This window comes from Rhinopithecus bieti, unplaced genomic scaffold (assembly GCF_001698545.2).
Source record: "Rhinopithecus bieti isolate Rb0 unplaced genomic scaffold, ASM169854v2 scaffold_12640, whole genome shotgun sequence".
NCBI classification, from domain to species: Eukaryota; Metazoa; Chordata; class Mammalia; order Primates; family Cercopithecidae; genus Rhinopithecus; species Rhinopithecus bieti.
In genome coordinates this window covers 1986567-2010253 of record NW_016807406.1, presented here as the reverse complement: position 1 = coordinate 2010253, position 23687 = coordinate 1986567, and the positions used below count along the sequence as shown (strand labels likewise).

At 38.5% G+C, this 23687-nt stretch overlaps 1 protein-coding gene across 1 annotated transcript in view; it reads left to right on the top strand.

Annotated features, from left to right (window-relative positions):
• Positions 1–6352: 6352 nt before the first annotated feature.
• LOC108535572 (neurexin-1) overlaps positions 6353–23687 on the top strand; it is a 597125-nt gene continuing 579790 nt past the window's right edge. The window contains exons 1-2 of the mRNA XM_017881650.1: positions 6353–6909; positions 9663–11353. Coding sequence (XP_017737139.1) covers positions 10582–11353 — 772 coding nt within the window. The 5' untranslated portion in view covers positions 6353–6909; positions 9663–10581. The remainder of the gene's footprint in view (positions 6910–9662; positions 11354–23687) is intronic.

Genomic DNA, 23687 nt, shown 5'->3' with positions numbered 1-23687 from the left:
CAAAACACGTTTTTTTTTTTTTTTTTTTTTTTTTGACACGGAGTCTCGCTCTGTCGCCCGGGCTGGAGTGCAGTGGCCGGATCTCAGCTCACTGCAAGCTCCGCCTGCTGGGTTTACACCATTCTCCTGCCTCAGCCTCCCGAGTAGCTGGGACTACAGGTGCTCACCACCTCGCCTGGCTAGTTTTTTTTTGTATTGTTTTAGTAGAGATGGGGTTTCACCGTGTTAGCCAGGATGGTCTCGATCTCCTGACCTCGTGATCCACCTGTCTCGGCCTCCCAAAGTGCTGGGATTACAGGCTTGAGCCACCGCGCCCGGCCAAGCCAAGATTTTTAAAATCAGAAGATTTTACATAAAATTTCAGATTTCCAGCTACTCTTGTAAAATCATAGGATCTGGCAACACCAGACTCATATAGCCACAAGCTGTTGGGGCTGTGGAGTGAATGCCATTTTTAGAGAAGTATGAACATTTTAGGTGTCCACACTGTCCGCCAATCCTCATTTTTTTCCCAGTTTGCCTACCTCACTCATGTATGTCAAACACCAGACACTCTTAATCACTTCGGTCTGCTCTCCTTGTTCTAGAGAAAATTAAAGTGCCTATACTGTACTATAACTTCATTCAATAGGATGTGTACATCAAGCATATACTTAAGGGTGTATTTTATTCCTATTTCACTGATCTTCTTTCCTCAGCAAGAGAAAACTTTCATCAAAATAAAACTCTTCCCTATTCTGCTTCATGAGTCTCTTCAAAACCTAAGATCTTTATTTACATAAAAGTGGGTACTATTGCTTTAATTTCTGAAGTTACAATAAAATATCTACAACTTTCTGTATTCTTAAGATATCTAGCTCTGTGTGTGTTTATAGTATTAAAAGAAAAAAAAAGCAGGAAAAATGGATGAGAAAGGCAAACATAAAAATGAGAAGAAAACCCTTAAAAAAATGAGGTTTAAAGCTATATTAAATAGGAGGAGGGCAGTAGTTGGAAAACTGATAAGAATTGAGTATTTTTAAAAATCCATAAGCCCAACATAAAATCAAATAGGATGTGTTTTAAAAGCTAACCACAAAATGTTTCCAAATGCCATCACAGAAAATTGATTCCACAGACTTCTAGGGGGCAGAAATAGGCTAAAAAGAAGCAAAGATATAATAAGACTCTGAATTTCACTGACATCCATAACTTATCACAAATCCCTTGCTCTTTTCTTAAAAGTCATAGTAAGGAATATTAAAGAGGACTGTCTAAGTTAAACAAATTAACTAGTTCCAGGCACCCAATAAAAATAAATTTGAAGCCACATTGTGATGAATGAGATAATTCCTTTTCTGGAGCCTAGCAGTTGAGAATGGCAGGCTCGAGTGTAGAGCTGGTTATGGGGAAGGGCCTTAAAGAAAGTTCTGTTCATAGGAAGAGAAATAAGTCGTTAGAGGGTATAATAATGACAGGCTGAAGTGAGCAACTAAATCACTGAGAAAGGAAAAACAAACCCTCTGGCAGGGACTTTTTACAGACCTCATCTAGTGACAGCCATTCTTCCTCAGAAAGACTTTTCCTCACTGTGGGAGAAGGAAGGGGGGAAGTAAACAAGGAGGAACACACCCAGGTGTAAGCGCTGCCCTAGATTTAAAAATACTGTCCATCAAACACACTGCAGGGTTTCCACACCGAAGCCTTTCTAGCAGGTGCATCGTTCGAAACTTAACTACTGTTTTCAAGGACCTATCTATGTGCTTAATAATTATCATTACATTAATGATTTGCAGCCATTTTAAATCACATTCTACCTTCTGATTACAGAAAAATTACATACTCATAGAAAAGTAGCCTAATTTTACTATGCTTAAGATTTTTTCAAGTAGTAAGAAAGTATTTAACTTACTGAGTTTGCTTATTTCTCCTGAAAGTTACTTAGTAAGCTTAATAGGAAATTATGTGTCTTTTTGTATATGTAAATCCTAGTCTGTTTATTCCATTTTATAGCTGAGTCTCAAACCCTAGACTTGATTACATTTCCTTGCATTTTTAAATTCCTCTAGCTGTAAAATAAATTTTATATGGCAGCATGTTCAATATGTATTCATAAACTTTTGTAACTAGAAAACTCTAATTGGTTCATATAAAAGAAACTAGAGACATTTAACTGCAAACAAAAAATAGGGTTTTATTTATTATTAAAATAAAGTCATGAGCTAAACAATAGAATTCCAATTGTGCAGCACTGATAATGTAATTGGTTAAAGAAACTCAATAGCAATCTGAAATTTAGTTGAATTAGCATGTAATATTTTCCTGATACTGTGATTATTTTAGTAAGAGAAAGTGGCTTCATTTTGATCATCTATAGGACAGTAAATAGAAAATCCCCTCAGAGTGATAAATCTTACTGTTCTTTTGAGTTGTTTCTCATCTTAAGTGAAAATGCATTTAATGTATATCAACTGATATTTTCCTCATTGTTACCATGTTTTCTTCTTCTACCCCTTACATCAGTAAAGATAAAGCACCATTCAAAACTGATACCAATATTGGAATTGATAGGTATCTCAAAGCTTCCATTTACCTTAATGTTAATTGACAAAGTAGGTGTTTACACCAATTTCCTAATGTTAAAGCACAGGGTCTGACTGCAGCAATAAGCACAGTGTGTCTCTGTTGCATTAGTTTCTCAGTCAAAAAAAATCTTACCACTTAGTTTCATTCATTTATAGTGTCGTGTTAGTCTCCACGTTAGAATTCTCATTAATATTAATAACTTAAGCTTTTGGTGAGCATGCATTTCCATTGTCATTGTTGTAAAATGTTTACCAGTTTATAGCATGAGATATTATTTATATTTCCATATTTGGGTTGCCACAGATTCTCCCAATCAGACATAATCACAAACAAGCAACTTGATTTCACAGTTATCTCATTTGTTTTGAGTGGTAGCTAGGGACAGGAGTTGAAATCCTTAACGTATTTCTGTAGCCTAAAATTAGTAGATTCCCTAAGGTGATTTAGGAGGAATTAATCCTACTCACCACCTTCTAGAAAAATACTAGATTGTTCTTGCAAATGTTAGATTGCTTCAAATTCACATCTACAGGAATTACCTCACATCTTGCCCACAAACAAAAAAAAAGGTAGTAACATTGAAGATACATCACCTATTATATGTAACAAAGTACATGAATATCATATATTTCATACAGTATTAGTCATTAAGGAATGTTATGGCAAAATTCTGGAGTTGACGGTTTAGTTTCCTAGACTCCTCTTGATGAAAGTCTTAGAAAGGAAAAGGAACGAACAATTGCAGGCATCTGCATTCTGCCAAGCACTGTACTAGGTATATCTGATGATCTGTTTTAAGTCAGGGTAGCAAAGTGGTTAAGACTACAGAATTGAGTTTGGATTTTTCCTCACACTGTTGCTTACTAGACTGACTATCTGGGCTAATCTCTCTATGTTTCACTTTTTCTCATTGGTAAAATGAGTGAAATCCTAGAACCTACCTCTTAGAGTTGCTGTGAGGATAGAATAAGTTAATGTAAGTAAAGCACTTAGAGCACTGTTTGGCCAGGAGTAGGCAGAAAATTAACATTCAATGTTGACATTATCTTCACCAAGTCTTATAAATGGAGATGTCCTTATCTTTAGTTTACTGATGAAAAAACTGGCACTTAGAGACTTGAAGTAATTTATGGAGAAACAACAGAAAAACTCATACTTTAAATTAACAGCTTTTTTTTTTTTTTTTTTTTGAGACTGAGTCTTGCTCTGTCACCCAGGCTGGAGTGCTGTGGCCGGATCTCAGCTCACTGCAAGCTCCGCCTCCCGGGTTTACACCATTCTCCTGCCTCTGCCTCCCGGGTAGCTGGGACTACAGGCGCCGCCACCTCGCCCGGCTAGTTTTTTGTAGTTTTTAGTAGAGACCCGGGTTTCACCGTGTTAGCCAGGATGGTCTCGATCTCCTGACCTTGTGATCCACCCGTCTCGGCCTCCCAAAGTGCTGGGATTACAGGCTTGAGCCACCGCGCCCGGCCTAAATTAACAGCTTTTATCATTAAATTATGTTGATATTTCCATTCTAAGCTACATACTGATAGTTTTCTCTCTGCATATTTACCGAAAAAAACAAAGATCCTGTGGCTGTCCACTTCTTTGGACTACATATGGTAAGTACCTTAAACCTCACTGCAAAGGGGATTACTCCAATACATAATTTATTCCTTCCATTTATATAGTTGGTGTGTGTGTGTGTGTGTGTGTGTCATCGAGGGAGTGGTGAAGAGATGTGGGAACACTGGACTTTTTAATCTTAAAATTTACACATGTAGCATAAGAATGTTAACTTTTTTTTTTTTTAATCAAAACGCCACAGAAGACATCTCAAGGAAAATGGAAACACTGTGTAGCCCAACTGAAGATAAAACAAAATTTCACAAAGACCAAACAAAATAAAGTAGGAAATTGTTCAGATCATATGCACTGGTGATAAATAATGAGTTTTTACGAATCCAGGTAAAAGGCAGTGCTTTGACTCTTAAGAGTGCCTCCAGCACTACCATAATGTTCACACCAGATCTTAAGAGCATCATGGAACCAAGTTAGACTTGATTTTTGAAAGTGGGCTGTCCATTTCACTTACTTTTGCAATAAGCTTTAGCTCTATACTAAACATATGGGGGTGTACCTTCTGTGTTATTTGTTCTATAACCTAATGATAGGAAAAATTGAAAAAGGCCCTGAATTAACTAGAGTATTTTTTGTTTAAGGTTCACTGAATGACTGAATAATTTAGATAAGTCATTTTCTGAGCCTTAGTTTTATATTATTTAAAATTAAAAATCATGTTAACAGCTATTATTTCATTACATTCCCAAAGCAATCTTATGGAATAAGCTGACAATGACTAATACCTCCATCTTATAGTCAAAGAATACGGGTTTCAGAGAAATTCTTTCCATTGAGTCAAACAGAGCACAGAGTGGGTTGTAGTTGATAAATACAGCCAATATTTCACTCAGTCCACAATTCCAAATATTTTATTTATTCATTTCATCTTCACAACATCAAACACATGAAGAGGGAGCTATTATTATATGCATTTTACAGATGACGTGGCTGAGGCAGCATAAGGTTAAGTATCTTGCTGAGGTTACAACTAATAAATGGCAGAGACTGAATTGAAGCTCAGATATCTATTTCCCAAACATGTAACCACTTGACAAAACTGCCTCTCTAAGGGCAATAAAAATATTAAAACCTGTAATACCTGCCTTATTTAGACCCTTTTACCAAAGTAGTGAAAGCATAAATCAGCTTATCAAAGGAATGAGTTCTAGTTTTTTGGAAGAACATACATATTGTAATTGGAATGTATATTATTTTAGTGTTCCCAAATTTATCTAGTTCTTAAATTCTTGCCCTATAGGGCCTGGAGGCCAAAAATAGTCTTGCCTTATAGTATTTGAGGTTCGGACTATTAGGTTTGTGGCACTGCAATAAAATTGTTTCTGCTCCAAAACTAACCCAGGCTAGGAATATACAGGAATAGGAATTTAAATGCCCATAGGGTGCAAACCATAATTTAAAGCCGCAGACACCGGACTCCTCTACCACCTAATCTGTAAGCTCCCTTATTTAACCCTTTTCTCACCAAATCCAGCAATTCCTATTGGGCATGCCCAGTTGTATGGTTAGAGCCTCACACGGAGTTTTACTTTCTCCAGGTTTTACCAGCTGCAAAAGGGAGGAGGAGACAGAGGACAGAGTTAAACAGGAAGAAAACTTGGTTCAAGATAGAGCAAGGAAGGCTGGAGAATGACGAGAGGCTACAGTAAAAAGCACTTTGTCAGACACAGTTCATCTTCGTCTGCAAGTTCGCATCTTACCCTGGTGGGTTCCTTTTGCATCTTTTTGGCACAGCCTAGGCAAGTCACGAAGATTTGTTGTGATTACTCAAGGCAGAGCCACAGTAAGGGGTGGGGCAAGGGACATCGGATCTAGGAGAATGCCAGTGCCTGTGTGAGTCCTGCTTGCCCCTGCATTCCTCGAAAAGCTGCAGCTTCTTTTCAAGGGTTCCAAGCAGGAGACCAAGGTACACAAGTAAAGCCAGAGCTCATCATAATCACCGACTCCTTGGCCCCTTCTCTTTGACTGCTGGGCTCTTTCCTGGCACCCTCTCAGGTATCCCCGCCCAATCACTACTAAACCCCGGAGAAGTGGAATCTCCATACAGCTTTCCATGGGTCTAGCAGGGGCCTGGGCATGCTCAGTAGGCTACGTGGTTCTCTGGTTCGTGTTTGCTCGTTCTCGTTCTCTCGTTCTCTCTCTCTCTCTCTCTCTGTCCCTCTCCCTCCCTCCCTCTCTCTCTCTCTCTCTTTTCTTTCTTTCTGATGGGGGAGGGTGGGTGGTGACAAGTTAGAAACGCCTGCGGCAGGTCCCCGCCCCCAGGATCAGGCTCCCCCTGCAAGGGGACGATGCAAAGGTAAAAGCACCTTGCTCCGCAGCATCCAGACCTGGAGGGGCTGCGACCACGGGCCGAGCCCACCCATTCCCCAGCCGAAGGACAGGCCCGGCGCTCTCCATGGTACTGCGGAGAGCTCAGCTCCGCCCTTCTCTTTCAGAAGGACAGCACCCGGCGTCACGTAACCCAGCCTTCTCAGGCTCCACCACCGCCTTTTCCTTCCCAGCTCTTTCCCTCTCCTCCCCCTCCTCCTCCTTCTCCTCCTCCTCCTCCTGCTCCCCTCCGTTGCCTGTTCTCCCCTCCCGCACTCCTGGAGATAGACGCTCAAGCCTGACGCCTCTGAAAAGGCAGCAGCAGCAGTCGCCTTATCCATAGACCTCAGGAAATTCGCTTTGACCGATGCATGCTTCAGGCTCTGGCTCAAGCTAAGGGGAATAACCGGGCAGGTAAAGAACCTCAATTTGGGTTGCGGGGAGGGGATGGGGCGAGGCAAGCTGAAGAAGGATATCTTTCCCCATTGTAACTGAGCCAGGATCTGCCACAAATACACAGGGAAAGATGGGTGGTGGGAGGGTGGAGGAGTGTAGATCTTGGTTGTTTTGCATGAAGCCTTTTAAATAGATGGCAGGAAGAAGAGATGGTGGAACTGGGGTAGTAACTTAAAGGCTGAATGCAGTGATTTATTAGCAAAAGAAAGAAAATAACAGACAGGCTAGATATCGAAGCAACAAAATCTCTCTCTATATATTTCTTTTCCTACTTCATCAGCCCCACACTATGCCTATCCTTAATCTGTGCAGTAGACTCCGAGCTCCAAGAAACTGCACTGGTATTAGAGATGGAGCTTAGAGACTGGGCGGGAAAGCCAGAGAGAATTTTGGGTGTGCATTGGTATTGAGGGACTTTGCAAATAAGCAAAGCACTTCAAAAATTTCTCTGAGATTTCATGTTCTTTATGAGGATATATGTATCGAAGGGTGCATGGACAGGTATAGGGGTGTGTGTGTGTGTGTATGTGTGTGTGATATCAGAAACATTAAAATATGCAACTGCAGCCGATGAGTGTACTGTATTGATCCTCCTAGTGACTTGGGATGAATTTGATTCTAGAAATGAAAGAAAGGATTAATGATGCTGTTAGTCTGCTTTTGAATTAGAGCGCTTCTTCTTTTGGCTGCAGTAAGGTTGTTTTTCAGATCCCTTTATTTCATCCTCTAATTCGTGAACTCGCCAGGTCTTTCCGGCACCTAGAGAGAATCTTCTTTTCTCCATATAAATACAGATACTCACTCACATACAATGAGCTTCCTCCAAGAACTAGGAAAACCAGTTAACCTCCCTGTGGTAGGAATGTATATATATCTATATGTACATATATATTTCTCTAGGGTTTTTCTCTCTTTCACCATCCCTTAAAATTGTCAAGGTGTGCATTTGTGGAGGAGGGCAGAAGGGACAGGAGAAAAAAGGTTATGTGCTCAATGTAACATTAATACAATAATTGGCTCCAACAGAGTTACACACACAAGCAAAAAAAAGGTTTTCTAACACATGAGCTTGAGAGTGTGTTCAAAGCACTACTCTTGATCATGACATTCCAGATTTATTTTGCAAATGACTGAAAATTTAGCAGATTCCTGAGTCCACTTAAAATACGAAAGTATACTGAATACTATGCTATTTCAGATGACCTGACGAGCCCCTTTCTTTGGGTTTGATACAGGAGAAGACAAGATATGACTGGTGATTGCTGATGGTGTGGAATGTATCAGCCATAATAAATAAGCAACTGAGATTTTTATTTCCTTTTGCTAGTGGGCAGTGTGTATGCGCGCACACTCGCACAATGTGTATGTGTGTGTGTGTGTTGAAAGAGAGAACCAGTCATCAATTTCATCTGGGAGGAACTTGAAGTGGGATCCCCTAGCTTGGTGGCTCTCAGCTGACACCTGTAGGGATTGCTCTGTACTGAAGAGAAATGCTCTCAGCTCCCTCCATGGAGAATCAGCAGCACAATGCGGTGCCATAAATTACTGCTAGTTTCAGCTTGTAGGGGTGTTAATTGATAGTCAGCTTCCACGTCCAGACAATAAATTTGGGGTGTGTATTTGTGTGTGTGTGTGCATGTGTGTATGATGTGTGTATATTGTAGTGTGTGTGTGTTTGCAAGCGGGGGGGTTATAAGAAATAGAAAAATAATGCACTTCCTTGACATGAACAGATTATACATTTGTAATTTTTTTTCAAAAGGTAAGAATAATTTTTTGGTTAAAAAATGACTTAGAAAAAAACAGTGTTTATGATTTCTGTACTATTTCAAGAACCTCTCAGATGAAAGTTGAATAAAGAGAAGTGATTTAATAGTATAGTGAGTGATTCAAAGGTATGGTTTTAAATTCTAGCATCCTGGAGCCATTGCAGCTGAGATGACATACATGCCAACTGCTGTTCTGATCACACAAATTGTGAGGGCTGACAGCCAGATACAGACTTCAGGAGGAGTTAGATCTACACTATTAGGCAAAATATTAAGTACTTTATGCACCTTTAGATAAGTTAATATTAGGGCAATTGAGACAATGCCAAAAACATAAACCTGGCTCCAATTAGTGGTTTTCTTTTACAACAGATTATTCCTTTAATATAAAGGAGAACTATATTGTGTGAAATTTTGCAAGAGATTACCAAGAAACCATCAATATTCCTTCTAAGAAAAATAAAATGGCAGGAATGCTATACAAGTCTAAGCTGGCAGCTTCCTGCCAACAGTTTAATCTAATTTGCCAATTGTAAAATCTATTAACTGAGATTTGAATAGGCTGTATTTTTACTGTCTACAGAACAAGCACACAACATAGGTAGAAATCCTTAAAAACATTTTTTTCTCTACTCACATATTTTAAAATTAGACTATCTTACAAAAAGAAAAGGATAACAGTAATCAAATTTCTCTTTAAAACTTCGGGTTACCAACTAACAGTTATAATGGGTGTCATGGCTGACTGTCAAATTGTGATATTAACTATTAGAAAATATTAGGACTTACTTGTAGTGAGGATTAAAAAAAAGCTCCATACAAGAAAGTTAACTCTTTGGCATACTAATAGGACCAGGTCTACACCTGTGTTATGAGCTGAATAAGGATTTATATAATACTATATTGACTTTAGACCTTAATTTTGACTTTAATTCTCTGCAGATATCTGGGTCCTTAAAAAAGACAAGATACAAGCAAAGTGCATCACCAACACACAACCAATTGATGTGCTGTCATCTTAGTTTGGCCCTGCAGAGGCGGAGAGAAAAGAAGAGGAGCTGTTGCGATTTCCACATCTAACAGCTTCTGGCTATTTCGCAATTGCTGGGTTTGAGTCCTACTGTTGCTGTGGCTGAAAAGAAAAGTAAAATCTAACTTGTGAGACCATGCACAAGGAAGTAGGCTTGGCTGCAGCGGTGCTGAAGCCCATGCTATGACAAAAGAAGCTGGCCTTTGAAGCTATCCTCGGATTAGGAAGTGGTGCCCAAAGAGGCAAGTATCCCTTTCTCCGTTCTGCTTTAAGACACCACATCTGAAGGAGACACACTTGAGGCACTCACAAGCATCCAAGGATACTGGCTCACTGCTGGTTTCCTGCACTTTCTAGAGAAAAGTGTTTGCTTTCTATTGACTCTCACTGCTTCCTTTTGGCCTGGTACCACTGGTGGAACCTGGCAGATAATGGGATTTGAGGAGTTAAGTATCTGTTGACACCACAGATGCTCTTAAATTAGTTAATCAGACTCAAATGGGTCAGTGCTTTCCCTTGATCTTTTGTTGAAGCTTTTTCCAGAACGTTGCCTCCAAAGTGCATCCTCCCTTTGGTCTGGAAGTTCTGTGGCTACCCTGTACCACTGGGGTCAACGTTTTCCAGTTGGAAGAGGACTACAGGGAGAGAGGGAGGGGTTATTGGAAGAAGAAGAAGAAAAAAAGAACTAAATAAAGGCGGACACATCCGTCCCACTCCCGCCTTTCCCCTTACCTTTCTGTGTCTCGGGACCCTTATTTCTTCGTCACGGTGTCCAGGACCATTTTGACCCTGTCGGCCCCGGCACCCCCCCGCCGCACCCCAGCCCCGAGCATGGGGACGGCGCTGCTTCAGCGCGGGGGCTGCTTTCTTCTGTGCCTCTCGCTGCTGCTCCTGGGCTGCTGGGCGGAGCTGGGCAGCGGGCTGGAGTTTCCGGGCGCCGAGGGCCAATGGACGCGCTTCCCCAAGTGGAACGCCTGCTGCGAGAGCGAGATGAGCTTCCAGCTCAAGACGCGTAGCGCCCGCGGCCTCGTGCTCTATTTCGACGACGAGGGCTTCTGCGACTTCCTAGAGCTGATCCTGACGCGCGGCGGCCGCCTGCAGCTCAGCTTCTCCATCTTCTGCGCTGAGCCTGCAACGCTCCTGGCCGACACGCCGGTTAACGACGGCGCCTGGCACAGCGTCCGCATCCGCCGCCAGTTCCGCAACACCACGCTCTTCATCGACCAGGTGGAGGCCAAGTGGGTGGAGGTCAAGTCCAAGCGCAGGGACATGACGGTGTTCAGCGGCCTTTTCGTCGGGGGGCTGCCGCCGGAACTGCGCGCCGCTGCACTCAAGCTCACCCTGGCCTCCGTGAGGGAGCGGGAGCCCTTCAAGGGGTGGATTCGTGACGTGAGGGTCAACTCCTCACAGGTCCTGCCGGTGGACAGCGGCGAGGTGAAGCTGGATGACGAGCCGCCCAACAGCGGCGGGGGAAGCCCATGCGAGGCGGGCGAGGAGGGCGAGGGCGGGGTGTGCCTCAACGGAGGCGTGTGCTCCGTGGTGGACGACCAGGCCGTGTGCGACTGCTCGCGAACCGGCTTCCGCGGCAAGGACTGCAGCCAAGGTAAGGCCCGACGCCCGACCCGGGGGGGCCGGGGCCTGGGCAGGGCGCGGGGAGGAAGGGGGCCGGGCTGGTGCATGGGGTCTTCCTAATCTGGCCAAACGTGTGGCAGTGCGCTTCGAGGGAAAAGCCTTGTTTCTGGGGGCCTCTCTACCTTACCCCCCTCCACAGCTTCTCCCTTGACATCCTCGTAAGGATTGGGCAGCCCCCACTTCCAAGTTTTCGTTCCTCCTGGAGTCTTTTCTACCAACACTACTCCCTTCCAAGTGTCAAATACAGTGGCCTCTTCTCATTCCTCGGGTTCTTTGGCAGGTTGGGCCCTATATTTATTGGATCGCGACCCACCTATATGACCGCTGTACTTGTCTTTACCACTTCTACAGCTGTAACACACAGACTTTGCCCTTAAGATGCAAACAAGCATCTAGAAGATTGGGCATCCGTTTGATGAGAAGTAAAGCACAGGAGTCGTTTGCCACGGCCGTGGTTGAGAATCCCCACGTGGGTGTGATCACTCGTGGTAAAGGAGGAGACAGACAGGGTTCACAGGCAGTGCTATGCCTTTTGCAGATAGAGCGGTAAAAACCTGCTTTTGGTGGTGGAAAAAGGGGAAGAGAGGATGTGAAGAGTTTCTTCATTAGCAGGAGGCTTTTTGGAATAATACTGGTTTCCACGGTTATATCCAAGTCCAACATTTGTCAAATTTAAGTAAAATTTTGTCATTTCTGTGGTTTCTTGAAGTGTGAGACAGGTCAGCTGACGTTTAAATATGTTAGAGATTAAATAACATTTCTTAGTTAACAAATGCCTTATAAAGAGAAATAGAGTGGTAGAGAAATTTAGATGTTGCTGAATTGGGAAGCTGCTGCAGACTAATAAACAGGGATGCGTGTAAGGGATTGCAAGAGATTTTCTAAGGATATTCGGCTAATGACATTTATCTGGGTAGTGGAGGCCAAGTTGTAATTTCTGTGGTTCTTGGGGCTTAAAATAGTGTGGCATTAAACAACAAAAATCATACCTAAGTTCTGTTTTCTCCCCTTTAGAAATAAAATTCAGTCTTCAGTGTGTTTTGTCGGTGTTGTTACATGACAATGACCAAGGAAAATATTGTTGTATAAATACAGCAAAGCCTCTGAGCAGAAAGTGAGTGAGTGATGTGAAAAAGATGAATCAGTGGCTAAGCAGGAGATGTCAGGATTTAAAGTAGATAGCTTAAGGGTCAAAGCAAGGCAATCAACATACGGATAAGTGGCATTTGTGGCTGAAATGGGTGGAAAAAAAGGTGAATTATTAAATCTGATTTTGAAAGCTATAGGGACAAAAGCTCTATGTGTGGCTGCGTTTTATTGTATAATGTCTTTGTTTTTTGCTGACACTGCTAAGGGGAACTAGCCTTTGTAAATCTTATTAGAGTTGACAGTTCTCTCTCACTTGACTTTAAGAGAAATAAAGACTTGATAAGATTAGTAATTGTTTAAATAGCAAGGAGAGTTAGTTAGGAAGAAAAAAATACTGGTCTTTAGGAGACTTCTGTAGCCTTCACAGGATTAGGAGGAGGGGAAGAAGGAAAAGGCTATTTTATTGCGCTCTGTCTTCATGTGGGTTTTTGTTTCTCATTGTATTTTAGCTTAGGTAATTATAGAAAACTGTATTCCATGGCCTATACAGCACTTCAGCTTTAACAGTACATTTCTATGGTTATAAGAGCAGGCTTTACAGTTATGTTTTACAAAATAAAAAAGATCATTTTTTTCTTCTAGCAAATCTAATTGTGAATCATGAATAAGATACTGGGTAGATATGATAATTTCCATACTATTATTTGGAGTTACATACTTTTGCACTGATTAATAAAAACAAATTTAAAAATGAACATTATTTTATGGGAAAATTGCCCTAAGTATCCTAATGCCACTTTAAGAATACAAAATAAGCAATTTAATGAAGCACATGAAGATGTAGCTCCTTTCTTAAATTGGAAACAAATATGCACAATGAAGCTTGTACTGTGTGGAAGGTGTTTTTAAATGAAATTTTTATTTTTTCTGTGGCATTTTTAATGTAGGGATCAGGATCATGAATAATCAGAGAACAGTTAAGAGTGGAAAAAAGTAATTTGTTAAAGAGAAGCAGAATTTGATATATCTGAAATGCATTTTATTTTGCAAACGGATAGCTCTTTCTATAAGATAAAGAACTTGGAATTACCAAGATGCATAATTGAACATAGGATAATTCAACTCAGAATAGCAAATCCGTTACGATTCTTCTGAAGCATTGAGTCATTTTGAAAATTTGAACTGAAAACGGAGTGCAAAAGATCACCACTAAACGTAGAAGGAAAACAAAAGGTTGGATTATTTTGAGTAGCACAGAATTGGGAGATGGAGTGATAAAGGCAGAGTCAGTCTTCCTAGAAGGATTGGCTCCATTTTGCTTATTTTCCCTATTTCATGTGTGTCAAGTGACTTGAATAATTAATTGAGAAGGGATGCCTCTCCCAACACAGATCATGTGTTAATGGCGAGTGATAGATGATTTCTGTTCAGATGAAATATGAACAAAGCTCTGCCTGTAGCCAGTATTTACACTGTTTGTCATGTTCTCATAAAAACTAATTTTAAAACAAATAAGTTCACATTCATTAAGAGAAAATTTAGGGAAAAAAAACAGACAAGTAAATATTAAACATAAACTCAGCTTATCTCTGGTCCCAACTATAATTCTTTTAAAACATGAACACCATTTAACTGCCTTCATATTTAAAATACAATAAGAACTACTAACAATTAATACTATTATAAGATAGTAAAAATATTCTCTGCCCCCCAACCTCCAGCCAAGAGTGCCTTGAAACAACTTATGCACCTGTGAATTTCCAGAATATTTTTATTATATGAGCTCAATTTCATCCTGGCTTTGTGTTCGAGCCTAGCAAGTTTTATTTATTTATGTATTGATAGAGAATCCAGTAAAGGTTATGTGTCATGACCAGGTTAGTGGCAGAACCTGGGTAAGAGCATAAACACTTTTATTTGTTCCCAAGCCCTTTTTCATCATGTCTGGCAAATAAGATTTCCAGTTCATTCGGGTTGAGATTATTTTTCAGGTTCAGGTGTTATTCAAGGGGGAAAAAAAAACATATCAAAATGGCTGATAGAACAAAACTAATTTATGCATCACTTATGTTCTTTGACCCTGAGCGTCAGCCTCAGAACTCAACTAAGCAAAAATGTCACCTTTCCTGAATAATGAATGCTTCTAGGGTACATAGCTTTTTCATATTCATTTCATCTAAGTGCCTGGACCATTTATGATCTCATCTAAATGACCTTGAACATTATTTCTACTTAAGAGCACTCATAGATCCCTAGCAACTTGAAAGAATTAGTGAATTTCATAGCTATCCAGTTTAAAAACAAGAATAACAAGGACAATCAATAAGAAATTAAGTTATATTTCTCATGATTTCCAGATCCCCAGGTCTCGTGCATTTTAGAGTCATGTGTATTAAAATCCCACATTGGACTGTTTCACTTTTTTGCATGTTCTCTATTTAAATGGCCATAGACACATATGGCTTCTGCTTATTGTTTAATATTACTGAACATGTCAGTATGATAGATGTGACTTAAGAAAGCTCCTGCTTTCCATTACTTTCCTAATGTGACCGGATAGGCAACCACCTTTACTCATTCATTCATTTGTTTATTCATTCATTTGTTTATAAATTTCTTTATTCAACAAGTACTGATTAAGTGTTTTGTGTACCAGAGTACTAGGCTTATGCAATAAAATGGTAGCGCAGAAATAATTATTACTTTCATAGGCCTCATATTCTAGTGAGAAGGCATAGTGACTTTAAAAAAAAATGAAGCTTAAAATTGTGGTATGTGTTTTGAAGGATGGGTGCATGGTACTGTGAAAACTTAAAATAGTGTGAGCTGACCTAATAAAAAGTGATTATTAAACTGAAATCTGAAAACGTAAGAAAGAATTAACCAAATTAAGGCAGAGGAAAAGTATTAATCAGGTAAAGCCCAGAGGAACAGAATTATGATGCAGGAGATGGCACAACATGTTCAAGCCACTGAGAGAATGCTTTAAGCATGTAGCTCTAACTCCATACTTGAGAGGAGTGGGGTCAGGCAGTGCACAGCCTTCTGGACCATGTCAAGTATTTTCGTCTTTACTGTAAAAGTGATAAAATAGTAATGGAAAGAATGTAATGTGAAGAAGAATGTAATAGTAATGGAAGTAATGGAAGAAGAATGTAATAGTAATGGAAAGAATGTAATGGTAGGGAGGAAGATGGCATTATCACGTTTATATTTCCAAAATGCCACTCTGGCTACAATGTAGAGAACAGATTGAAAGGGGGCCAGGGAAAAAGAGAAAACATTATTTTTTGTTTGTCAGTCAACATCATTTGTTAAGCACCCACAGTAAGCTGTAGATTAAACTAGGGGAAAAAATACAGTTCTTTCTTGAAGGAAGTTAAAGTCATCATGGGTTTGGTTAGGTATAGAAATAAGTGTAAGGCTGTTGATTGTTCAGAACACTTTGGTTCTTCCTGTGAAAAGCATTACCTGAACCCTTTATGTGGGTTGTAATGTGGTTTCCTGTAGATAAACCCATTGAATCTGTGGGTCTTTGGAACCCGATGGCAGTGCCACACTTTATAGTATGCCCCCAAGTACTTTGCTCAACATGTTTTAGTGACAAAATGTATTTGTTGTTTGAATCAACATTGTAACTACTACAATAAAGGACAATATTTTGTAGCTGCTTGTAATCTTTGTAAGATTGTTTTCATTTAAATAGTTATTATATAAGTAGATACTGGACAAAAATGATTCAGAGATTTTGCCACAGTTTTGTTTGAAGTCTGCCATTGTAGGAAAAGGTGGTGTGTTGAGAAAGCTCTGAGTCACAGAAACTCATCAGTAGTTTCTAGAGGAAACATTCTGAGAAACTCTTAAAGTATGACAGTGAAAGGCATCTGTTTATTAAAAAGTTTATTTTGACTATGAGGTAATAATCAAAACTGAGTTACTATTCTAAAATGCCACAAATAAAGTCAAATGTATTATTTTGAGATTTTGTTTTCCTATTCTGAGATGCAGTTGTAGTGTAGAGGTTAAATTATACAGACTCTTGGGCAAGACTGCCTGGTTTCAAGTGGCATACTCAAACTTTCTATTCCTCAATTGTGTTATCTGTGAAATTGGGATGAGAATACTACTTCTTAGTACTCTTAAGAAAATGAAGCAGGTGACTTCATGTGAATCTCTTAGATCAGTGCCTGGCCCTTAGTAAGCATTTTGTAAGTGTCCATGTGTTGTTTTTGTTACTATTACCTCACCCACTATTTCCACCGACACCATTTTCTTTAGGGGTAATTTCAAGCAAAATTTAAATATATAGAACTTCTTTTTACTCCTCTAAAATGAATTTTAGTATAATAATAATCCATTACCTGCCCAAAGTTTCAGTTTGTGAAGACAATGAGCCTCTGTTTCTGTTGTATGCAGCTGTGTTCTAATGTTACCCATGTCTAGGTGTTATTCAAAATATATTAAAAAAACACATTCTGAGAATTTTGTAATTTAGCAAGCAATCAGCACAAAAGTATATGTAGAAACTATACTTTCACTTTCCACATAAACTAGTACCTGTATTCCATCCCAATTTTACATTTAAGCATTGATTTTTACTATATTAATAGCTTATTGAAGATACCATTTACTTTTATGTTTATACTGTTGTTATCTATCAAATAGGAAAAGTTTTAATAACTTTAGTTTAAAGAAAGGTTTATTCAATTTATAACTTGTCTTTGAGACTCTCTTATACATTAAAGTTATTTACACATATGCTGCAGATAAGATAGGTAACATATTTGGCTTTAAAATTTCAAGCAAGCTGTTCTTTTAGTTATGATATGCAGATTATATTTTTTCATCATAAAATTATGTATATATATGTATACATGTCACTGATACCATGTTCAATTTTGGATATCATTAAATTAAATGTGAATTAAATTGATTATTAAAGGTATAGTTATCCTGATGGACTATTGAAGGAACTGGCACTGTATAATATTTCTGTCATTCTTAGCTGCATTGTGAGAATCAGGACTCAGACACATTAGTACCTGAAAATAGTCATTGACACATTCTATACTCCTTCCTCAGCTACACTGGTTGCAGAGTTAACTCCTGTAAATATGTACTAAAAATTAGGTCTTACAATAGATATTCAGGTTTTGTTTTATTAGGGGATTAATAAACCTACTATTACAAGTTGCTGTGCAAACTATGCTTTCACAAAGTATATAAACATATTTGATGTAATTCAGAATAAATTGGTTTTACATTTTTTAAAGTTTTTGGTTTATTATAAAACAGTATGCAAATCTTAAACTTTTTTGTTGTATACTTCTCTATAATTTTGTGGCCCAGTCCTTTTCTATTATTCATAAGTATAGGAATAGGTAATTTTGCATGGTCTTTGCTGCATATATGTCTTAAAATGTTCTAATTAGCTTTGGAAAACAAAATTTTGGCCAGTTGCTTTAGATTAGAGCATCTTCAGAAAATTGCAAGGCTTTTGGTTTTCTCTCCTGAGCATGGATTCCATGTAGTTCTACTTGAATATTGGGATGGGTACCATGCACTCTCAGATTCCATTCTTGCCACGTGATTATTTATATTTTTGTGTGTAAACAGAACATGGTTTGGAATCTGAAGAACTAAATTCCAGGTGGGACTTTACATCTTAATAGATGTTAAAAGTAATACAACAACATCAATGTTCTGTTTTATTTTCTAAGGTTGCAAATTGGGAAACCACCTAATCAGACTACTAATATACTATAAAGTAATGCCAGCCTACTTCACAGATTGTTTGCAAGTAGATAATATATATAAACTCTATCGAAGCTTAAAAATTTGAAGGAGATATTAAATGGCAGCAGATAGATTGCTGTAGGATGTTGTGAATGCTAATAGTGTTATAAAAATGTGTATCATGTTTCTTTAAATCTACTTGGGTTCATTTTAAATGTATTTTAGACCATTTATGCCCAAAAGTATGCATCAGATTTGGTAGAGTTCTCTTATTATTATGCTTTAAAATATGGATATTATGACAAGCCATGTAAAGAGGACATTGTTTCCCTTATTCCTCTTGGGTAAAATTTAAACAAATAAAATAAGTGCTTTAAGGCAGCAATTATATGAGTGCTTACTATGTAATTCTGTTTATATGAAATTTAAAACAGATACAACTAATCCGTGATGCTAGAGGTCAGAATAAAGGTACCTTTTAGTGGTCTTGACTAGAAGAAGACAAAACAATGGAGCATTGGGCATGATATGGGTGGTGGTTACCTGGATATGTACATTTATAAAGATTCACTGAACTATATATGTAAAATGTATATGCTTTACTGTATGTAAACTCTCCCTCAACTTTAAAAAAATCTTTCAAATTGAAAAAGAAATGCTGTTCAGTGAATACCAATGCACTGAATATATATAAAAGCTAATTTACAAAGTAATCCTTAATGGAAATCTATATTGAAACATGTTGAGCATAAAAGTCAAACATTTGTAACATATATCCAAAGACTATTCCAGAGAGCAAGCCTATTTATAAATAATTTTAAAAGTAAGCAGAGAAAATACTCTGTTTTAAACACTGTATACAATGTTTGAATTTGAATCATTTTCCACTTTCATGTTCTTTATAATGTTTAGAAGTAAAACATGGGTTCTTATTTTACACTTGCGTCCATGGAGGACAAATCCTACCAACATAATCAGGCAACGTAAGTTGTCCAGTTAGAACAACTCACCTGCTGGAATTGTTAACTAATTGAATGATGAGTATTTTGTAAGAGCTCAGTAAATACTTGAATGAGTAAATGGATATTGGAAAAGGCATTACCAGTTAGTTCAACCACAACTCTCAAAGTACTTTCTAAATCTGCAAATATACATGATTTCCCCAAAAACAGTATACATTAAGTTATTTCAGAAAATGGACTAGATGCCTCTCCTTAAAGGTAAGGTCATAAGCACCTCTTGAATTTGAGAATAATTTAAAATCATTCTGTTAAGAGTCATGGTAGTTGTTATTAAAATTACCATTTAGGGTTTTTTGAGTGAAAGGCATTATGCAGTGTGCTTTGTCTATCTTATCTTACATAGTCTTACCATAGTCCTACTTGATAATTTTACAAAATTTCTATTTTATCAGTGAGAAAACTGTGAGTTAGAAGAGATCACTTGCTAAAAATTCAGTAGCTACTAAATGGCAGAGCTGGGATTTGAGTCCAAGTATGCCCAATACCTTAGCAGATAGCCCTGTCCATTATATGACACAGCTTGTATATTTTGCTTATCAAATGGATGCTGGGTGTTTGTTCACTAGTTTTCAGGTTGGTACTATTTTAAATGGGCTGATTTATAATAAAGCATTCAGATTTTAGGGTTGTGACAGACCTTTAAATTTAGTGCTGCTTCCTAATGTCATGGTGATAAAGAAAATGAAATAGCTTGTCAGAATTCATCACTCTTTGTTTTCATAACGCTTTTTTATTTGCTTCCTTTGTTGACCTTCTTTTCATACTCTATAGGTTGATTCTACTCTATCATAACCAGCAGTAAAGCCCCAAAATATTGCATCTAAATAATATTATAACTATTTTTTGTCCTTTTGGTGAAAAAAATTTATTATTTTGCAAAACAAGCAACACAAAATTTTCATCTCTTTCAGAGTTTGGATGATAAAATTATTGAAAATATCAACATCCGTGGTGGGTCAGCACGAATATAAAGACCCAGCTCAGTCACACAAAGAGATAGTGAGAGTTGCTGAGTTAGAATATAGTTCTGCTAAAAATCTAGATGATGGTACAGTGGACACTTAATTGAAATGTCATAATGAGAAGATAGTGCCTCTTTTTGGCTAAGCGAGTTTGGCTTCCCAACACATTACCTGAAATTGAACTTAGGAGTGGTTCTTAGAAAGATGAATGCTCTGTGCTGTTTCAGGTATATATGAGAAACTATTATTGGAAAGAAGTGGGAGGAAAATAAGTCTGACCTGGCAAGCCGAAGTGCTGACCTATCCTCTTGTCTAGTTACTTGCGCTCAAAACTATCTGGGCTGTAATTAGAAATGCACTGACACCACACTGCAGGAGCAACTGCTACTTCAAATAGTACTTTCTTAGGTTGGTTCCCAGGAGGGATCTGGCAGTCCAAAAGTTAAAAGAGGAGCTGCCAAGACGAACAGTTGCTTCACTAATATCCTGACATCAGAAGGGCTTTCTTCATTTAATTGTAGACATAATGAATTCTGTGTGGATTCTAATCCATGATGGAAACAGAACTGATGAGAGCTTAGGAGTTACTGTTGTTTGGGACGTCACAACACCTGGCCCGTGTATGGAAACAGCTAGGCTTAAGTGTTACTCAGACTTTGCCAGATTCAGCAGAATCTACAGCCCCATACAGCAGACAGAAGGAAATTAAAGACTCATGTTTTTCTTCTAAGTAATGATGTTCCTCTATAATTAAGCATGCCTGGACTCTCCTTAGGGAAATAACTGGCATGGCAGCATATGACTATAGTTGTTGTATGGAAGAAACCACTGTACAGCTTAAGATCTTTAACTTTAGTGAAAAACGGATTTATTTTCCAGCAAATAATTAATTTTTTAAAAAAATTTTACATGATGCTACAAATATTAAATATTTAATTTACTGAATTGAAAGCATTATACATATAGGAAGTTACTTAATGTATTTCACTACTCAAAAGCACAATAAAATGTGTAAGAGTATACATTTATGAATGTCTATTTTAAAAGTTGGGCCGACTTTATATGAAAGAAGGTAATCACAGTGATTTGGGAGTCCAAGGAGGGTCACTTGAGTCCAGGAGTACTAGACCAGCTGGGACAACAAAGCGAGACCTCATCTCTATTAAAAAAAAAAAAAAAAAAGCCAGATATGATGGCCACACCTATAGTCCCAGCTACTCAGGAGGCTGAGGTGTGAAGATTGCTTGATCCCAGGAGTTCTAGGAGGCAGTGGGCTATGATTGTACCACTGCACTCCAGCCTGGGCAACCAAGCAGGAACCTATTTCTTAAAAAAAAAAAAAAAAGAATCCCAGAAACTTCTTTTATCAGAAAAGTTAGGGAACTGATACACATATTTGCATTTGATATTTATTTATTATACTTTGTTCTGGGATACATGTGCAGAGCGTGCAGGTTTGTTACATAGATATACGTGTGCCATGGTGGTTTGCTGCACCCATCAACCCGTCATCTACATTAGGTATTTCTCCTAATACCATCCCTCCCTAGACCCCCACTCCCAGAGAGACCCCGGTGTATGCTGTTCCCCTCCCTGTGTCTATGTGTTTCTTATTTGTTTAAACCTCCCCACTTATTAGTTGAGAACATGGCGCGTGTTTGGTTTCTTTCCTGTGTTTATTTTGCTGAGTATGATGGTTTCCAGCTTCACCATGTCCCTGCAGGAGGGGACATGAACTCATCCTTTTTTTATGGCTGCATTAGATTTCATTAGTTTATATGTTGCCACATATTTCTTTTATCAGCTATCATGGATGGACATTTGGGTTTGGTTTCAAGGTCTTTGCTATGTGAATAGTTGCTGCAGTAAACATACGTGTGCATGTTCTTTTTTTTTTTTTTTTTTTTTGTTTTTTTTTTTTTTTTTTTTTTGTTGAGACAGAAGTCTCGCTCTGTCGCCCAGGGCTGGAGTGCAGTGGCTGGATCTTCATGCTCACTGCAAGGTGCATGTATCTTTATAGTAGAATGATTTATAGTCCTTTGGGTATATACCCAGTAATGGGATTGGGGGGTCAAATGATATTTCTGGTTCTAGATCCTTGAGAAATCACCACACTGTCTTTCACAATGACTGAACTAATTTATACTTCCACCAAAGGTGTAAAAGTGTTTCTTTTTCTCCACATCCTCTCCAGCATCTGTTGTTTCCTGACTTTTTAATGATCGCCATTCTAACTGGTGTGAGATGGTGTCTCATTGTGGTTTTGATTTGCATTTCTCCCATTATCAGTGGTGATGAGATTTTTTTCACATATTTGTTAGCCACATATATGTCTTCTTTTGAAAAGTGTCTGTTCATATCCTTCACCTACTTTTTGATGGGGTTGTTTGTTTTGTTCTTGTAAGTTTGTTTAAGTTCCTTATAGTTTCTGGATATTAGCCCTTTGTCAGATGGGTAGATTGCAAAAAATTTCTCCCATTCTGTAGGTTGTCTGTTCACTGTGATGATAGTTTCTTTTGCTGTGCAGAAGCTGTTTAGTTTAAGTAGACCCCGTATGTCAATTTTGGCTTTTGTTCCCATTGCTTTTGGTGTTTTAGTCATGAAATCTTTGCCCATGCCTGTGTCCTGAGTGATATTGTCTAGGTTTTCTTCAAGGATCTTTATGGTTTATTAAATAGGGAACCCTTTCCCCATTGCTTGTTTTTGTTGGGTTTGTCAAAGATCAGATTGTTGTAGATGTGTGACGTTATTTCTGAGGTCTCGGTTCTGTTCCATTGGTCTATATATATATCTGCTTTGGTACCAGTACCATCCTGTTTTGTTTACTGGCTTTGTAGTATAGTTTGAAGTCAGGTAGCATGATATCTCCAGCTTTGTTCTTTCTGCTTACGATTGTCTTGGCTGTACGGGCTCTTTTGTAGTTTCATATGAAATTTAAAGTAGTTTTTCTTAAATGGTAATATAAGTTTCAAAACATGCTCCATTTTTCAGCAAATATCATTACATATATTTTGTAATATGTTAGACATTGATTTTCTTTTCCTCTATCCTCTTCAACCTTTATTTAAATTAAAAATGGTTGGATTAAAATATGTCTTTCTTCTATCACAATGTATTTTTTCTTCAGTGACAATTCTTCAAATGACATTTAAAGAATTTTTTCACTTGAAGTTTATCGATTGTTATTGTATGACTCTATATATTGATTTCCTTCACAAAAGTACAGACATATGTAGAGCTTCAGGAATTAGAATAAATCTTCTGGGAATGGTGCTCCTCTTCAGCTGTTAGCTGGGAGCTGTTCATGTTCCCAGAGGTTGTTGGCAATAAAGAAGAATGATGGGCACCTTCCTTCTCCTCCACCCAAGACATTATCCATCCTGGACACAATTCTTATTTGTATCCTAAACAGAGACAATAACAATTTGGATTGGAGCCAAATACACAATTCTGAGTGTCTTCTACCCACAGGAGGTGGAGGATGGAAAGATGCTCA